Source organism: Oncorhynchus mykiss, chromosome 3 (genome assembly GCF_057628025.1).
Source record: "Oncorhynchus mykiss isolate SJ-2025 chromosome 3, ASM5762802v1, whole genome shotgun sequence".
Classification (NCBI taxonomy): domain Eukaryota; kingdom Metazoa; phylum Chordata; class Actinopteri; order Salmoniformes; family Salmonidae; genus Oncorhynchus; species Oncorhynchus mykiss.
In genome coordinates, this window is record NC_143024.1 from 37949529 (window position 1) to 37968986 (window position 19458).

General features: G+C 42.2%; 1 protein-coding gene across 2 annotated transcripts; it reads left to right on the forward strand.

Moving 5' to 3' along the window:
* The first annotated feature begins 45 nt into the window (after positions 1–45).
* Positions 46–19221, forward strand: LOC110516161 (uncharacterized). Of its 2 annotated transcripts, none has more exons than XM_021594732.3 (11): positions 46–150; positions 1172–1398; positions 1488–2491; positions 2878–3030; positions 4454–4531; positions 6812–6922; positions 8218–8367; positions 8595–8762; positions 17514–17705; positions 17950–18141; positions 18250–19221. In XM_021594732.3, exons 1-11 carry the CDS (start codon positions 62–64, stop codon positions 18352–18354), a joined length of 2469 nt encoding a protein of 822 aa, XP_021450407.3. In that variant the 5' UTR covers positions 46–61; the 3' UTR covers positions 18355–19221. The 2 variants fall into 2 exon arrangements, with proteins under 2 accessions (XP_021450407.3, XP_021450411.3); XM_021594736.3 differs by having other exon boundaries at positions 96–447.
* The last annotated feature ends 237 nt before the right edge of the window (positions 19222–19458 follow it).

The window sequence follows — 19458 nt, forward strand, 5'->3', positions numbered from 1 at the left end:
CTCTCCGTTTCGTTTACGAAACGTTTCGCAACAGAATCATCGTAATGAATACACCCCAGGTATGACCAATGACGTCAGTAAGGTAGCGCACACTCACAGCTCCTTTCCGGTGAAGGCTACTGCAGTGCGCTCGAGTTCCTGGTTGACATTGTAAGACACTTTTAAAACATATTGTATTTCTTTTTAACCATGTGGTCATTGGTAAAGTCATGAATGGTTTTACAACGTTTAGATGGGACCCGGTTTACTTCACCGAGGATGCCACCGGGTTTCAAGTTTGCGTTTAATACTTCCCAACTTTATCGGGTTTAGAGCGCGAAACCAGATTTAACTTCTAGAGACAGATAAGCCGTACTCATCAAAACGCTTTACGCATGCAGATGGTCTAAAAGTGGAGATACAGAAAACCTGTGATTTTGGCAAACTCTAAAGGACGAAATTATTTTGGTAAAGTCATACTGCTTGATTCAAACTGTGAACACGTAGCCTACAATGTTCTGTAATCATTTTCGTGCTTACGGACTCCGCGTTGTCGGAATGAAACTTATTTACACACCTATGTTGCTTAAAATAGGACTGCATAGACAGGTAATTGGTCTTGGCTATACGTTGTGTACCACGGGCAACATAAATCAACGTAGCTTACACCAGCAACCGTCAACTTTCGATATTGTATAGGAATAAACAACAGCAGCCTACAGTTCATATTGATCGGTACAAGCGAGCAGTGAGATGAATGGCGGAGAGAGCGTGGACGTTTGATACTTGTTTTTCGCTTTGACAGTATGCGAAATGTACTGTCAGCGTGGCTCAAGGTCGACGTGTAGGCGGCTGTGGTTTTCTACTGTGTGCTAAAAGAGCCAACGCATTGAGCAAAACATCCACACTATAATATTAAAGCGCACTGACAGGCAAGCAAAAATCGAAGCTCTTCAGCTGCAAACTAGTGAGAGCAGAAAACTTTTATAAGTGGGCCAAAAGTGAAGCCAGCTTTTGAAAACCCAGTTCTGACTTGGAAAAACTACTTTGAATGTCACTGCCAGCAAGTGCAATTATACAGAATGTAATTCTAAGATTAGATATCCAACCATTCTCTACACCATGATCAAAAAGTTTAGAATACATTTAGTTAAGACTGCAGCCAATAATCTTTTCTGCTTTATTCCAACAGAATATTGAAGATCATTCTGTGGACATCAGGGGATTTTCTAGCCCTTCCGTCTACTATGTCCTCCAGAGGCAAAGGTGAGGGGTGTCTGGTGTGTGGGGGTGACCTGCACGGTAACCAACGGCGATGGCTCTTTGGGCGACAGAACAAGAAAGATGGTCAGCCTCAGACCCCATCAGACTCACCGGGTAGAGGAAGTCTCTCCAGGTCTTCTCAAAGCAGCCCCTGGGGTAAGGTGTGTGTGTGTGTGTGTGTGTGCACTACTGTGCGTGTATGCGCGCGTATGTCAGTTCTAATGTTTTCTTTTCCCACTTTGAAGGTAGCACCATGTCCCTTGGCTCCACAACGTCTCTCTCCTCACTGTCCTCACCCGCTAAAGCAATGGACCTACTCTCTGTGCTGACACACATACTAGGCCAGCCAGTACCACGGGGCAGTGGGCGGGGGGAGTTCTTGTGTGGCAAATGCGTTTCAGTTCTAGAGCGGGTTTTCAAGTTTGACTCTGTCATTTCCAGAGTGAGGGTCTTATCCTCTGAGAGGATTCAGAAGTTGACCCAGGAGAGGGACAAGGTCAGGCAGTGGGTACGTAGCGCTTACCGCCAGCGACACCCTCAGGATTTCAGGATGAGGAGCAGCACTAGTGAGGGGGATGGTGAGGGAATGGGAGACAGAGAGGGTTACAATGAAATGTTGAAGGAGAACATGGCCTTGTCAGAGTATGAGTGCTGGTCTGAGAAATGGGACGCATGTCCATACTTCAGGAGAACGGGGAAAAGATGCACAAAGGGGAAAAATTGTGAAGGATGTGATTCTCTGAGGGTGTCCGATTCCGCCTATGAGTCAGTTTGTGGGGTTCCCCGCCGCCTACCCTTCCAACCCTTTCCCCCCTTGGCCCTATCGAGGAACAAGTCGCAGAGCATGCCTCTTCATTGGTCAAGAGTGCCGTCGCTAAGCTCTAGCCCAGCGTCATTGGCTGGATCCACTCTCTCCTTACGAGCGTCCTCTCGCACTGAGTCCATCCAATCACTGGATTCACTGGATTGCCGTGATCCATTTGACTTTCCAGGTGATTTGTCACTCCTGGTCCTCAGAGAGTTGAAAGGTATTGAAGGAAAGCCTGTCAATTCACCTTCGGGGAGTAAGATTCCCGTTTTGGGAAAGAGGGAAGGGCGATATTCAGGAGAGGTAGGTGAGACATCCCCCCCTGAGGTAACAAGGGTGCTGAATTTTGGAGAGCGGGAGAATGGAGGAGAGGAAGTTGCTGGAGAGTCCAATGACGTTTTGACTGAATTGAGGGACGAGTTTATTCCACTACACAGAGAGGTGAGATTTCTCTTATATTCTATCAAAATCCAGCATACCAAATAACGACAAAGTTATTATGAGTTGGACCAGGATTGTTTCCTGACGACAACACTTTAGCCTATAAATGAGCCATTCCCTGGTCAGGAAAATATCTCTGCCCTAAATGAGGATTTTCCGACAGGTTGCCTTGCCTGTAGTCTGTGGATCACTCCGTCGATCACGGAGTATAAATATTTACTTAGTGGTCTGTAATATGTCATCTAGGATCTATCATGTCTGTAGCCAGTACAAAGGTCCAACTCTGAATATTTTCTTACTTATAAATACAGGAATAGGACTTCAACAGAATTAAAAGTGACAATTTATGTCTTTCACAAAATGCAGTTTTCTTATGTTTATTTCAGAGCAATACAGGTCGAGTGCACCTTGCAGTCAGACAGTTGAGAGGACAGCTTGATCAAGCTATGGCACGCATCAAGACCCTCGAAACTGAGCTTAAACACGGGACCAAAACCAAACCAGATACCAATGTCTGTGGACCAAAGGATTGGATTAAGGTAAGCACTGAGTAATTGAGTTTAGACATTTTCAGCTGCATTCGCAGACACAAATGAAGCCCAGTCATGGACTAAAAAACATGATCAATGGAGATTCTCCAGGACTAGGCAGTCTCTGGGGAACCGGTCCATAGTATTTATAGTAACTCAATTGAGAAAGAAAACAGTTTAAATTGGTGAGTGGAATGGAAGTGTCATGATAATTTGGTTGCGTACACACAACTAAGGTTGACACTCCCTGTCATGGTAACTGGGTGCTGACATTTTATACACGATAAACAGGTATAGGCCTAGTCAGCCGGTGCACAGCCATATAATGGCCTGAACATAGTTTCCCTAACATGCTTCTTCTGCATGTACTTGCGCACACACACACGTCTTCAGAATCCCTTGGATAGCAATGTCTTTAAGCCCGGCTTGTATTGACTAAGCACAAATAAAGCATTATGCAAGGAATGATGGGTGTGTTACAGTTTGTTTGGTCTCTGGACCAGGGAGTGTCCTCTTTCCTTAATGCAGGTGCGTTCATATAACCACACACACACACACACAACCACACATCTCCCTGGAATCTTCCCCAACTAGAGGAGCAGCTTAGGGTGGCTTTTCATAAAGAGATCATTAACATGCTACTCAGCTGCTTAGTGGCGTCTGTTAACCTTATCTCCTTACAGTAGACTCAAGTTATTCAACCCGGCACCTACCTATGGTTCTAGCAGGTCTGGGCCTCACCCCCAGCTGTTAAGGTATCTTACCCAAACTTGATTCTCATTTCATGAGATTCACGTCTGAGATTTAGGTCTGGCTTGAGTTCCAGGTTTTGGGATATTTTAGGAAGCCCTATTAGCAAGTTCAGTCTGGGAATGGGAGCTGTAAATCCATGAAGAGCTTTGACGATTAAGAGCACCACAGCCAGCTCTACACAAGGAAATATTTTAATTTGCCTGGAATCTGGCATTAGCTCCACCCAATCCTAGAAAAGTTCAAATAAGTAAATCGTTGGGATTAAGTATTTGTATGCACTGTGTGAGGTCTTACAGTATATCAAGCTTTTATGGTGGGGAACTTTCACACTTGGCACTTGCAGGGCAGATTATAGGCTTATAATGTGTGTTCTAAATCTATCGCAAGAATACAAACTGATTGCCTGCATTCTTTGAAAGCATCAGCTGTAACATAGTGGCATATATCACCCACAAGACACTGGCTTCAAATTGGAGAGGTCTGCTGCTTCAGCCTGGTCCCAGATCTGTTTGTGCTGTCTTGGAAACGCCTGTGGTCATTGTCATCAATTTGAAAGACAACACCAACGGATCTAGGACCAGGCTAGTCTGCTCTAATATCGCTGCAACAATGCCAGCCCCCTGTTGACTTAACAACCTTCATCTAAGTGCTGTGTATGTTGTGATTATGGCTTTTTCAGTTGCCGCAGAAGGACAGTGGAAACTTGCTTCTGCAGAGTTTGGGGCATTCGCTGCACAGCAGAGACCGAGTTATCCAGGTGAGTGATTCATAGTGATTCTATGAGGGGAGACAATGCAGTCATGCTGAAAACACAGGGATCCACTTCACTCAGGAATGAGACACTGGCTGAGCTAGTGGAATGTTGCCATCACAACATGGACACCCCACGCTCTTAAACTCCAAGATTTAACTTAAGATATAATGGTATTAGCAATTTTCAGCACTAAAGTTTATATGGGTGAGCAAACTTCCTTAGCTTAACATAGCCAAATAGATAAATCAAATCGGTTTAATATAGAGTACCAGTCAGAAGTTTGGACACACCTACTCATTCCAGGGTTATTCTTTATTTGTACTATTTTCTACATTGTAGAATAATAGTGAAGACATCACAACTATGAAATAAGACACATGGAATCATGTAGTAACCAAAAAGTGTCAACAAATTAAAATATATGGTATATTTTAGATTCTTCAAAGTTGCCACCCTTTTCCTTGACAGGTTTGCACACTCTTGGCATTCTCTCAACCAGCTTCATGAGGTAGTCACCTGGAATGCATTTCAATTAACAGGCAAGCCTTGTTAAAAGTTCATTTGTGGGATTTCTTTCCTTCTTAATGTACTTTATCCAATCAGTTGTGTTGTGACAAGGTAGGGGTGGTATACAGAAGATAGCCCTATTTGGTAAAAGACCAAGTCCATATTATGGCAAGAACAGCTCAAATAAGCAAAGAGAAACGACAGTCCATCATTACTTTAAGATATGAAGGTCAGTCAATCTGGAAAATGTCAAGAACTTTGAAAGTTTCTTCAAGTGCAGTCGCAAAATCCATCAAGCGCTATGATGAAACAGGCTTTTGTGAGGACCGCCACAGAAAAGGAATTCCCAGAGTTACCTCTGCTGCTGAGGATAAGTTCATTAGAGTTGTCAGCCTCAGAAATCGGCAATTAACTGCACCTCAGATTGCAGCCCAAATAAATGCTTCACAGAGTTCAAGTAACAGACACCTCTCAACATCAACTGTTCAGAGGAGACTGCAGGAATCAGGCCTTCGTGGTCGAATTGCTGCAAAGAAACTACTACTAAAGGACACCAATAATAAGAAGAGACTTGCTTGGGCCAAGAAACACGAGCAATGGATATTTGACCAGTGGAAATCTGTCCTTTGGTCTGATGAGTCCAAATTTGAGATTTTTAGTACTAACCGCCATGTCTTTGTGAGACGCGGAGTAGGTGAAATGATGATCTCCGCATGTGTGGTTCCCACCGTGAAGCATGGAGGTGGTGGTGTGGGGGTGTTTTGCTAATGACACTGTCTGATTTATTTAGAATTCAAGGCACACTTAACCAGCATGGCTACCACATCATTCTGCAGCAATACGCCATTCCATCTTGTTTGCGCTTGGTGGGACCATCATTTGTTTTTCAACAGGACAATGACCCAACACACCTCCAGGTTGTGTAAGGGCTATTTGACCAAGAAGGAGAGTGATGGAGTCCTGCATCAGATGACCTGTCCTCCACAATCACCCGACCTCAACCCAATTCAGATGGTAAGGGATGAGTTGGACCGCGGAGTGAAGGAAAAGCAGCCAATTGCTCAGCATTTGTATGGAACTCCTTCAAGACTTTTGGAAAATAATTGTAGTTGACTACCTCATGAAGCTGGTTGAGAGGATGACAGGTTTGCACACTCTTGGCATTAAGGCAAAACGTGGCTACTTTGAAGAACCTAACCACTTAGTTATTACATGATTCCATATGTGTTATTTCATAGTGTTGATGTCTTCACTATTATTCTACAATGTAGAAAATGGTAAAAATATATTAAAACCCTTGTAAGTAGGTGCCCAAACTTTTGACTGGTACTGACATATATATATTTTAATGTTTTTATTGTCACATTTATTTGGGTGTGTACACAGTTTAGCTAATGTTTTAGCGGGTGCAGTGAAATACTTCTATTACTAGCTCCTAACAATGCAGTAAAATGTCAAACGGTTACACAAATAATCAATTTAAAAAAAACAAATATAAAATCAAGAAATGTCGGAACAAATCCAAGTATCAACCCAAATAGCACTGTAACAGCAATCCAACCGTGAGTGGTTGGGGCAAACCCTGTTTTCTTAAACTATCATTGTCTCAATATTTATCATTGCAACATTTGTTTAAATGCAGTTTTTGTATTCTGGTGTAATTGATATCATTAAATATATTTGTCCATATACCACATCAAGTCCTTTTCTGAAGCCATCTCTGGGACAAGCCGTGTGTTATTCCATGATCAGACATTAATTTCCTGTCTCCCTCAGGACTGCATGTGTCTGATCAGGAAGATGTGTGTTGAGGTGGGGACAGATGCGGCTGACAGACTGACACAAGCACTCACTGACAATCTGAAACAAACTCTCTCCGACAATAAGGTGAGGACTCAGATGGATCCCATTTGATTATGATTTGAATAAGCTAATGGTTTAAAATAATAAATAAACTTGTGTAGACTGTCAAAGCATGGACAATTAATATGTGTGAATATTTCCTTTTTTAATATGACATTACGTAAGTGATAATGCCAGAGAAGCCGGTGTTTGGAAGATATATTGGTATGGGTGTTGTTGGGCCCGAGACGACATCTCTGGCAAACGGTGCCAATATATCCTCCAAACACTAGCTTCTCTGGCATTATCACTTTTAATACAATGGGTTACCAACATATTAAAATAATGATTGACATATTTTCATTAAACGTTATTTTGATTAATTTCATCCTTCCACAAGATATAGTCCCGACACACATCTAGGGTTGCTAGAGACGCGACCCAGTCGTTCACTCTGCTTGTTCTGTATCTATGGACGCGACCGAGTCATTCGTTGTAAATGTTCCATTGCCATACTGGCTGGCAACGTTCTTATCCCTTGCTTACTTGCTTGCTAGCCAACTACGGCTAACTTACAGTCAAGAGCAGCCAGAATAACAGCAAAATAGCTGCATTTGTTTAAGCTGTTTTCTAGTGACATTTATTTGGATACATCCATAACAATGAGCTAATTAGGTGCGATTTCCCTTGGCATAGAAAATGTGGTCACTTGTCAGGACACTATTGTTCAGGAGAGCTAGCCAACTACACAGCTACCGTAACAAAATCACTTCAAACTGAACCTGGAAAGACTGCAAATTTGCGTTTCGTTTTAACTTTTTCAATTGAATTTTTTTATATATATCCATAAAAATGACTCCAGCTGATTTCATGATTTCAACTGGCAGAGAAATGGTGCCTGCCTGTCTGTCTCGTCCGAAATCCCGACACGTTCATTACTATGGGACAGCTGGATATCGTATTTCAATTTTGAAACAATTTTGCAAATGTCGCAAGACAGACTGCAAGGTTTATACAAATCTCCGCTGTTGAAAACAAATTGTTAGTCTAAAATAAATCTGAGATAATGTCTAGATTCATTTTATAGTGGAAATCAAGTTTATAAGTTGCCTGACTGGGTTGATGAGACAGTGGATTACACAGTCAGATGGAACAGAGTGTATAGGCATTTTAACATCATAAATTTAGTTGGTGGCAATTTGTGGAATAGACACCGGCTGGTATGCGGTCTTAAGCAATCAGTATTCAGGATTAGACCCACCCGTTGTATAAAATGGGATATAGAGCATTTCTGTACAAGGTTATTTCCGCTGGTGTCTTATGTTCTACCTCATCTTTAGCAAGCCCTTGAGGCTCTGCGCTCAGAGATGAGTGAGAAGGAGAAGAGGATGGAGAGCGAGCTGGAGGCACTGCAGAAGGCTGGGAGAGACCGGGAGAAAGACCTCTCCACACTCAACACTGTACTCCAATGTAACCAGTACATCATCAATGTGAGTCTGAAGTTGAACACACACACACACACACACACACATGTGATTGCTGTGCTACCAGTGTATGACAGTTTCTGTAGAACAAGTACACACACACACTCAGATGTATTCACTCACTTTCATTAACAAAGGCAACATTGTGCTGAATACACTATAGTCACTCAGTCAAAGGTGTTACTAGTAATTTCTCACATAAGGGCTTTGTATTTTCTTCTTCTAACCCCCAGGAACTGAGGGTGGAGCTGGTTGAGAAGGAGCGAGTGCAGCGGGAGGTGCAGAAGGAGAAGGAAGTGTGGAGACAGCGGGACCTGGCCCTCAAAGCAGTCCTACAGGAGAAAGAGTCACTTCTCCTCTGCCTGAAGGAGGCGCTAGAGAGCTCTCAGAAAGACATGCAGGTGAGGGGATCACATCAACATACAGTATCTCTATACGTTGAATTAAATTAGGTCCAACGAGAAGGATATCCTGCTTTCACTGGAACAGGCCCAGATCCACACCTTTTGCGTGAAGAAAAGACACCGGAAAAGGGGATGCAGATCAGGGATCCTTCTGAGAATTCGGAGGCGAGCGAGTAAACTCCCAATGCCTTCCATTCTTCTTGTACAATCATTGGAAAATAAAATTGATGACCTACTGTTACGATTATCCTACCAACGGGACATCAAAAACTGTAACATCTTATGTTTCACCGAGACGTGGCTGAATGAAGATGCGGACAATATAGAGCTAGCAGGATTTTCCATGCAACGGCAGAACAGAGGTGCTACCTCTGGTAAGATGAGGGGTGGGGAGGTGTGTCTTTTTGTCAATAACAGCTGGTGCGTGATGTCTAATATTAAAGAAGTCTTGAGGTATTGCTCACCTGAGGTTGAGTACCATATGACAAGCTGCAGACCACATTATCTATGAAGAGAGTTCTCATCTGTATTATTCATTGCCGTCTATTTACCACCACAAAACGAAGCTGTCACTAAGACTTCTCTCAACCAACTCTATAAGGCTATAAACAAAGAAGAAAATGCTCACCCAGAAGCGGCGCTCCTAGTGGCCGGGGACTTTAATTCAGGCAAACTTAAATCAGTTTTACCAAATTTTTACCAGCGTGTCATGTGCAACCAGGGGAGAAAAAAATCCTAGACCACCTTTACTCCACACACAGAGATGCATGCAAAGCTCTCCCCCACCCTACATTTGGCAAATCTGACCATAATTCTGATTATGGCTTACAAGCAAAAACTAAAGCAGGAAGTACCAGTCGGTTAATACGGAAGTGGTCAGATGACGCGGATGTTACACTACAGGACTGTTTTGCTAGCACAGACTGGAATATGTTCCAGGATTCGTCTAATGGCATTGAGGAGAACACCACCTCAGTCATCAGCTTCATCAATAAGTGCATCGATGACGTTGTCCCCACAGTGACTGCACATAAATATCCCAACCAGAAGCCATGGATTACAGTCAACATCTGCATCGAGCTAAAGGCTAGAGCTGCCGCTTTCAAGGAGTGGGAGACCAATCCGGACGCTTATAAGAAATCCCACTATGCCCTCAGACGAACCATCAAACAAGCAGGGCGTCAATACAGGATTAAGATTGAATCTTACTACACCAGCTCTGACGCTCGTCGGATGTGGCAAGGCTCTAAAACTATTACGGACTAGAAAGGGAAACCCAGACCCGAGCCGCCCAGTGACGCGAGCCAACCAGACGAGCTAAATGCCTTTTATGCTCACTTCGAGGCAAGCAACACTGAAGCATGCACTAGAGCACCAGCTGTTCTGGATAACTGTGTGATAACGCTCTCGGTAGCCGATGTGAACAAAACCTTTAAACAGGTTAACAACATTCACGAAGCTATGGGCCATGGGCCATGAAGTGCTTTTAAAGGCTGGTCATGGCTCACATCAACAGCATCCTCCCGGACACCCTAGACTAGAGGTCAACCGATTATGATATTTCAACGCCGATACCGTTTATTGGAGGACCAAAAAAAGCCGATTTAATCGGCCTATTTATTTATTTGGAATAATGACAATTACAACAATACTGGATGAACATTTATTTTAACTTAATATAATACATCAATAAAATCAATTTAGACTCAAATAAATTATGAAACATGTTCAATTTGGTGAAACAGGCTCTTGATGAAACAGGCTCTTGTGAGAACCGCCACAGGAAAGGAAGACCCAGAGTTATCTCTGCTGCAGAGGACAAATTCATTACAGTTATCAGCCACAGAAATTGTAGCCAAATAAATGTTTCAGAGTTTAAAGTATCAGACATCAACATCAACTGTTCAGAGGAGACTGTGAATCAGGCCTTCATGGACAAATTGCTGCAAAGATACCAGTACTAAATGACACCAATAATAATAATAATAAGAAGAGACTTGCTTGGTCCAAGAAACATGAGCAATGGACATTAGACTGTTGGAAATCTGTCCTTTGGCTTGATGATTCCAAATTTGAGATGTTTGGTTCCAACCGCCGTGTCTATGTGAGATGCAGAGTAGATGAACAGATGATCTCCGCACATGTGGTTCCCACCGTGAAGCATGGAGGTGGTGGTGTAATGGTGTGGGGGTGCTTTTCTGACACTGTCTGTAATTTATTTAGAATTCAAGGCACACTTAACCAGCATGGCTACCACAGCATTCTGCAGTGATACGCCATCACATCTGGTTTGTGCTTAGTGGGACTATCATTTATTTTTCAACAGGACAATGATCACACACCTCTAGGCTGTGTAAAGGCTATTTTACCAAGAAGGAGAGTGGAGGAGTGCTGCATCAGATGACCTGGCCTCCACAATAATCCAACCTCAACCCAATTGAGATGGCTTGGGATGAGTTGGACCACAGAGTGAAGGAAACTCCTTCAAGACTGTTGGAAAGGCATTCCAGGTGAAGCTGGTTGAGAGAATGCCAAGTGTGCAAAGCAGTCAAGGCAAACGGTGGCTACTTTGAAGAATCTAAAATATATTTAGATTTGTTTAACACTTTTTTAGTTACTACATGAGTCCATGTGTGTTATTTCATAGTTTTGATGTATTCACTACTATTCTTCAATGTAAAAATAGTAAAAAAATAAATAAAGAAAAACTCTGGAATGCGTAAGTGTGTCCAAACTTGACTGGTACTGTATATGCACAAAGAGCCAAAACATAAATCTGATCATTCTGGATCCTATTTTGACAGGTTGCACATCAAAATATCAATCATGCATCCCCTGAATATGTTAGATAAATAGCTTACTTTTTAAATATTAGGCTACCATCTCAGTTGACTTACATAGCACTGTAAAACTGCGTCTAGAGCCCTGGCGCTAATGCAAAGTAACTGTACATTAAAACAATGTTTTATTGTTGTAGCAATGTTCCCGCAATTTTTTGGGGGCACTGAGCAAATGTTTGGTCTTGTTAGAGGAAACTTGAACCTTGTGAGAATTTTGTGCAACTTCTGGTGCACGTTTACAGTGAACACAGACTGTCCCCTTACAGTTTTAGACAGTAGCCAATAGGCTATTGTGGCTATTTGAGCATAATGTAGGCACACCAACAAAACGGTGTGAATCCCATAACATTTTCACATGGAAATAGCTTTCGATTTCTATGATATAGCCTACAGTGGCCTATATTTGCTGTTCAGGCCTACATAGCATGAGACTTTTAAAACCTTTTTACATTATGAAGGGCTTGACATTAATTCATAACTTTTTACCGGGCCTGTGACAACATTGGGCAAATAGGTGAGTGTATATTGCATTTTAATGTGTTGTATGATGCAAGAAACCACTTTACAAAATAAAATGTATTATTATTACCATATAGAGAATTAGACAATGTGGGCTACCCCTCTGTCTATTAGCTTATTTGCATATTCAAGCCCATCTCAAAATACAACAATGCCCCTTTAGACATATGCTTTTTACCAAGACAGCTTGAAATGTGGCCAACATGTTTTGTGTTCTTGTTGGAAGCAGTAACTCCCCATTGCTGACCTATACTTATCTATAACTGGGCTAATAAACTTAACTAGCAAAGAATATCAACAAATGTGCATATGCGCTCTGTGGTCTGATCTGAACTGAAAAGCTCAAGACCGCTGATGGGCGACACCCGCATATATAATTCTATTCCGTTGGGCAATATCAGAGACTCAATCTTGCAAAGTTAGATTTGTTTTGTAGCATTGAAAATGGATTGATATAATGTTGATTCGATCACAGAAAAAACTATCTAAAAAGTACAAACTAATGGGGCGAACTCCGTTAAGTGCGTCTGTGCGGCATTGGTATTTATTCTGCGCGTCAGTCCCGTTGGAGGTGTGTGGCTGCACACACGCGCAGCTTAGAGCGAACATTGCGTTGTAATCTATTTATTGTTATCAAGCAAAATAGTTATTCGTCACATTGTGACTTTTTGTCCATATCGCCCAGCTCTAGAACCCTCTTCCACCGCTAATAGGCGTGGTCATCTCCTCCTCAAGCACAAGGCAGCCAACGTAGAAATCGCTCTGTCATTTCCTGGTTGCTAAAATTCTACACTCTTCGAACTACTTCAGTTTATGTGCGAAACATGCACTGAATAGTTCATTATCATTAGTATCATTGTACCATCTACATCGCAGTGAAATATCTACGACTGTTTGAAGTTGGTGGACGAAACTGAAAGTAAAATAGTCGCCACCATGGTCCATGCTATCCGGGATCCTTTGATGTCGGATAGCGCTAATCTCTCCACCGTATTGCTGGGAACTGGTATGCGTGGGAGTGGGGAAGTTGTTTATATTCAGCCTAAGTGTTGTTGCAATTCGCCTAGCTCCCACATCGGTGAGACAATCGACATGTAGCACCTTTAACTTGAATAACAGAGGTCAGTGCATGCAGCACTGGTGAATGCAGCACCTGACACAAACAATTGTGGTCACACTAAAAAGAGATATACCTGGAATCAATTATATTTAGATCAGGAATGGTCAAACGAAGAGTTATTCAAATTACTCAAAACACTATATTTCAAGACATCTGGGTCTGTATTCACAAAGGCTCTCAGAGTAGGAGTCCTGATCTAAATCCTACAACACGTGCAACGAATACAAAAAGTGTAGACTTTATCGTGAAATGCTTACTTACAAGCCCTTAACCAACAGTGCAGTTCAAGAACAAAAAAATAAAAAATATTTACCAAGTGGGCTAAAATAAAAAGAAACAATAAGAATAACAATAACAAGGATATATACAGGGGGCACCAGTACCGAGTCAGTGTGCAGGGGGTACTGATAGATCATTGGTGATGAGGACACCAAGGAACTTGTCACTCTCGACCTGCTCCACTACAATGTTAATGGGGACCTGTTCGGCCCGCCTTTTCCTGTAGTCAAAGATCAGCTCCTTTGTCTTGCTCACATTGAGGGAGAGGTTGTTGTTCTGGCACCAGACTGCCAGTTCTCAAACCTCCTCCCTATAGGCCGTCTCATCGTTGTCGGTGATCAGGCCTACCACTGTTGTGTCGTCAGAAAACTTAATGATGGTGTTGGAGTTGTGTACAGGAGGGGACTAAGTACACACCCCTGAAGGGCCCCAGTGTTAAGGATCAGTGTGGCAGACATGTTGTTGCCTACTCTTACCACCTGGGGACGGTCTGTCAGGAAGTCCAGGATCCAGTTGCAGAGGGAGGTGTTTAGTCCCAGAGTCCTTAGTTTAGTGATGAGCTTCATGGGCACTATGATATTGAATGCTGAGCTGTAGTCAATGATCAGCATTCTCACATACAGTGCCTTGCGAAAGTATTCGGCCCCCTTGAACTTTGCGACCTTTTGCCACATTTCAGGCTTCAAACATAAAGATATAAAACTTTATTTTTTGGTGAAGAATCAACAACAAGTGGGACACAATCATGAAGTGGAACGACATTTCTTGGATATTTCAAACTTTTTTAACAAATCAAAAACTGAAAAATTGGGCGTGCAAAATTATTCAGCCCCTTTACTTTCAGTGCTCTCTCCAGAAGTTCAGTGAGGATCTCTGAATGATCCAATGTTGACCTAAATGACTAATGATGATAAATACAATCCACCTGTGTGTAATCAAGTCTCCGTATAAATGCACCTGCACTGTGATAGTCTCAGAGGTCCGTTAAAAGCGCAGAGAGCATCATGAAGAACAAGGAACACACCAGGCAGGTCCGAGATACTGTTGTGAAGAAGTTTAAAGACGGATTTGGATACAAAAAGATTTCCCAAGCTTTAAACATCCCAAGGAGCACTGTGCAAGCGATAATAGTGAAATGGAAGGAGTATCAGACCACTGCAAATCTACCAAGACCTGGCCGTCCCTCTAAACTTTCAGCTCATACAAGGAGAAGACTGATCAGAGATGCAGCCAAGAGGCCCATGATCACTCTGGATGAACTGCAGAGATCTACAGCTGAGGTGGGAGACTCTGTCCATAGGACAACAATCAGTCGTATGTTGCACAAATCTGGCCTTTATGGAAGAGTGGCAAGAAGAAAGCCATTTCTTAAAGATATCCATAAAAAGTGTCGTTTAAAGTTTGCCACAAGCCACCTGGGAGACACACCAAACATGAAGGTGCTCTGGTCAGATGAAACCAAAATTGAACTTTTTGGCAACAATGCAAAACGTTATGTTTGGCGTAAAAGCAACACAGCTCATCACCCTGAACACACCATCCCCACTGTCAAACATGGTGGTGGCAGCATCATGGTTTGGGCCTGCTTTTCTTCAGCAGGGACAGGGAAGATGGTTAAAATTGATGGGAAGATGGATGGAGCCAAATACAGGACCATTCTGGAAGAAAACCTGATGGAGTCTGCAAAAGACCTGAGACTGGGACAGAGATTTGTCTTCCAACAAGACAATGATCCAAAACATAAAGCAAAATCTACAAGGGAATGGTTCAAAAATAAACATATCCAGGTGTTAGAATGGCCAAGTCAAAGTCCAGACCTGAATCCAATCGAGATTCTGTGGAAAGAACTGAAAACTGCTGTTCACAAATGCTCTCCATCCAACCTCACTGAGCTCGAGCTGTTTTGCAAGGAGGAATGGGGAAAAAATGTCAGTCTCTCGATGTGCAAAACTGATAGAGACATACCCCAAGCGACTTACAGCTGTAATCGCAGCAAAAGGTGGCGCTACAAAGTATTAACTTACGGGGGTTGAATAATTTTGCACGCCCAATTTTTCAGTTTTTGATTTGTTAAAAAAGTTTAAAATATCCAATAAATGTCGTTCCACTTCATGATTGTGTCCCACTTGTTGTTGATTCTTCACAAAAAAATACAGTTTTATATCTTTATGTTTGAAGCCTGAAATGTGGCAAAAGGTCGCAAAGTTCAAGGGGGCCGAATACTTTCGCAAGGCACTGTATATGAGAGGGGTTTTCTTTTGCCAGCATATTGCCCTGTAGGCTATATTATTCACTGAGGAAGTGGGGACTCAAAACACTTGGCTAGATGGCTATATACCAACAATATCAGAGTTAGCAATGTTGGCTAATTGATGGGCCTCGGCTACTTTATGTTTACTGAACAAAAATATAAATGCAACTATTTCAAAGATTTTTATAAATTAAATAGGCCCTAATCTATTGATTTCACATGACTGGGAATACAGATATGCATCTGTTGGTCACAGATACCTTAAAAAAAAAGGTAGGGGTGTGGATCAGAAATCAGTCAGTATATGGTATGACCACCATTTACCTCATGCAGCACAACACATCTCCTTCGCATAGAGTAGATCAGGCTGTTGATTGTGGCCTGTGGAATGTTGTCCCACTCCTCTTCAATGGCTGTGCGAAGTTGCTGGATATTGGCGGGAACTGGAACACGCTGTTGTACATGTCGATCCGGAGCATCCCAAATGTGCTCAATGGGTGATATGTCTGGTGAGTACACAGGCCATTGAAGAGCTGGCACATGTGCAACTTCCAGGAATTGTGTACAGATCTTTGCTACATGAGCCCGGACAGTATCATTCTGAAACATGAAGTGATGGTGGCGGCTGAATGGCACGACAATGGGCCTCAGGATCTCATCAAGGTATCTCTGTGCATTCAATTTGCCATCGATAAAATGCAATTGTGTTCATTGTCCATAGCTTATGCCTGCCCATACCATAAACCCACTGCCACCATGGAGCACTGTGTTCACAGGGTTGACATCAGCAAAACGCTTGCCAACACTTTGCCAAACAGGTGGTGTGCAGTTGTGAGGCCAGTTGGACGTACTGCCAAATTCCCTAAAACGATGTTGGAGGCGGCTTATGGTAGAGAAATGAACATTCAATTCTCTGGCAACGGCTCTAGTGCAGTCAGCATGCCAATTGGACACTCCCTGAACTTGAGACCTCTGTGGCATTATTTTGTGCACATTTCAGTGTGGCCTTTTATTGTCTGTGTAATGATCATGCTTTCTAATAGGCTTCTTGATATGCTACACCTGACAGAAATTCTCACTAACAGGGATATAAACACATTTGTGCACAACATTTGAGAGAAATAAGCTATTTGTGCATATGGGATCTTATTTCAGCTTATGCAACATGGGACCAACACTTTACTCCAAATTTCAAAGTTGCTCCAAATGTGAAATGTCTGTATTGTTCCATTTCTCCTTGCACAATGTGGGGAGAGGGAGTGAGAGTGGCTCACTCACATAGCAGCCGACCACGAAACAGGGACAGGCAGATACTTTTAAAGCAGGAATCAACATAATGCATAGGCTATTACTGTTAACCAAATAATAGTTTTAGAACAATCTACAGGAATGTTGTATAGCAAAATCATAGAATATTACCGACATACACAAAATGCTTCGGTACGGGTAATGCAATGTCTGTTGTCCCAGCTCTAGTTTTTTCCCCCATATTGATTACAGAAACTGATCTGGCTTTTGTTGTCAAGTAGAAAGTCTGCATTTTAGAATGCGATTTTGTATTGGCCCAAAATATATATTTTTCACCCACTATTACTGGAGCTACTTTATGGACTTTTTCTGAAATTACAATGCAAAAATTCTACATGTTGCTCTTCAGGTTGCTTCAGGTTGCAGGTTTCCTCCTTCAGGTTGCTTCAGGTTGCTCTTTCCTCCTCATTATTTGTTATCCTTTCCCCCAGGCACTGTCGGACTCTGTGATTAGCCAAGGGGTGTCAGGAGGTGGGGCAGTGGGGGCTCTGGCCTCTCAGCTGGAGGAGAAGGAGAGCCTGGTGATAGCCTGGCTTCAGGACAGAGAGGAACACAGCGCCACCATGTGCCGGGAGGTCTCCAAACTCACCACCGCCCTTCAGGACTATCAGGGCATAGTGCAGGTGAGTGCAAACGAGGATGGTAGTGGATGCTTTCCCCAATCCCTGTCTTTCATATCAGTGAAGAGGAAGCCATTTAAGACTAGTAAGATGCTCCCTCTATATACTGAGATGTGTTGTGTCTTCCATTGTCTTTTACACAATTCAGGTCATCTTCAGTGAGGTACCTAAAATACCAAGCCTATAATATAGTTTGGTCATTTGAACCCATACCTTTCCCCTCTTCCCATCTTTCCCCCTTCTCAAGGAGCAACAGCAGAATCATAGTCAGACGGTGTCGTCGCTGTCAAAGCAACTCAGCGACACACTCAACGACCTGAGGGAGAGCGGGAAGGAGAACAAGGAGGCACAGCGAGCCTGGCGGAGCGAAAAGGAGGACAAAGAGCGGGAGGAGAGGAAATTGAGGGAGAGCCTGGAGAAGAGAGACAAACTCATTGAGGTATGTCCGTACATGAGCGAGATATGTCCATACTTGACCTTAGAAAAGCACTAAAGAGTGGACCAAATTAACACGGAATATTTTGATTTGTTAACCTGTTTTATTTAGCAAGTTCTCCTGGATTCCGAGGAACGGGATCATCTACTCAAAGAACTTCAACAGAACCTGCTGAACAAATTTGAACCCGTGATTGCTGTCAAACACACATTATGAAAAATACAAAGAAGATAGTGAGAGAGCAAAACATGTGGAACCATGAAGGTACAATGCACATTTTGTATAGATGAGTTGCATGAACCAGCACTTTCTTGCACCACAGGTAGTTTACTACTAACTACAATTATATGTAGGCCTATTGAAAAGGTTGTGTTTTGCACATTTGCAGTAGTTGATCTTCCCTTGGCAGGCAAGCCTTGGTTTTTGTGTTAAAACAATTTATGTCCTTTACAAAACTGGATATTTGTCAATAATGATAATGTTATTGCTCCATTTTGGCATCATTCTTATTTGTGTATTCATATTCACTGATTTAATTGATGAATTATGCTAGTAATGTGTCATGAGATTTGTTAATGTGTCCTTCAGGGCATAGTGTAGTGCAACCTAATTGATAAATGCTATTAGAAGGGGGATTATTATTGTGTTGAATTTGGACCGCTTGAAGTTGCAGTTTCCCAAAAGCTTTATTTATTGGTCTCATACTGTAAGTTCTGTATTATTATTTTTTCTGAATGTGCCATTTTGGTTATTTTATTCATTCTGCCATTTTCTTTACACATTAGCTTACATCATACTGCTTGGTATTTTGATTGTCATGAAAGGGTTCATATTTTTGACCCCAAAATATTTATTTAGACTTTTTGGGGGGTTTAATTTTACTACAGAATGGTTTGATACATTTATTTTTGGAAAAGGTTTCTAATTTTATGTCTGTCTTGTTTTTATGTTCTGTCTTTTAATGTTCTGTTTCCTTTTTTTCATTTTGTATTGACCTACAGTCTGTCTTTTGGGGTTTTGCTACCATGTTTTCATTTTAAGTCTTTGTGAGATTGAGAAATAAACCTAACTTTTTGATCAAAATGATTGCATGTAGTCTGTTTTCATTGCATGTATTTTGCTGCCTATGTCATGGATGATCAAAGGGACTTTCATGACCCGCGGGTGTCTCATATGCTATGTATTTATGTACTTACACTCGGAATATGATCCCCAGTAAACGGTCATGGCTAGAAGGGATCCAGCGTTTGTCAGAATGTACTTTTTGTAGCCGGCTTAGGAAAATTTACGCAGTAGGTTAGAATTAACGTGGCAGTTGAG

What these genes read in the sequence shown, in the direction of transcription:
- LOC110516161 (XM_021594732.3), top strand. Translation starts at nt 62, where the DNA reads ATGACCAATGACGTCAGTAAGGTAGCGCACACTCACAGCTCCTTTCCG. An exon ending in TTCTCAAAGCAGCCCCTGGG is followed by an intron (nt 1,399 to 1,487) that starts GTAAGGTGTGTG and finishes CCCACTTTGAAG; the next exon opens with GTAGCACCATGTCCCTTGGC. An exon ending in TTATTCCACTACACAGAGAG is followed by an intron (nt 2,492 to 2,877) that starts GTGAGATTTCTC and finishes TGTTTATTTCAG; the next exon opens with AGCAATACAGGTCGAGTGCA.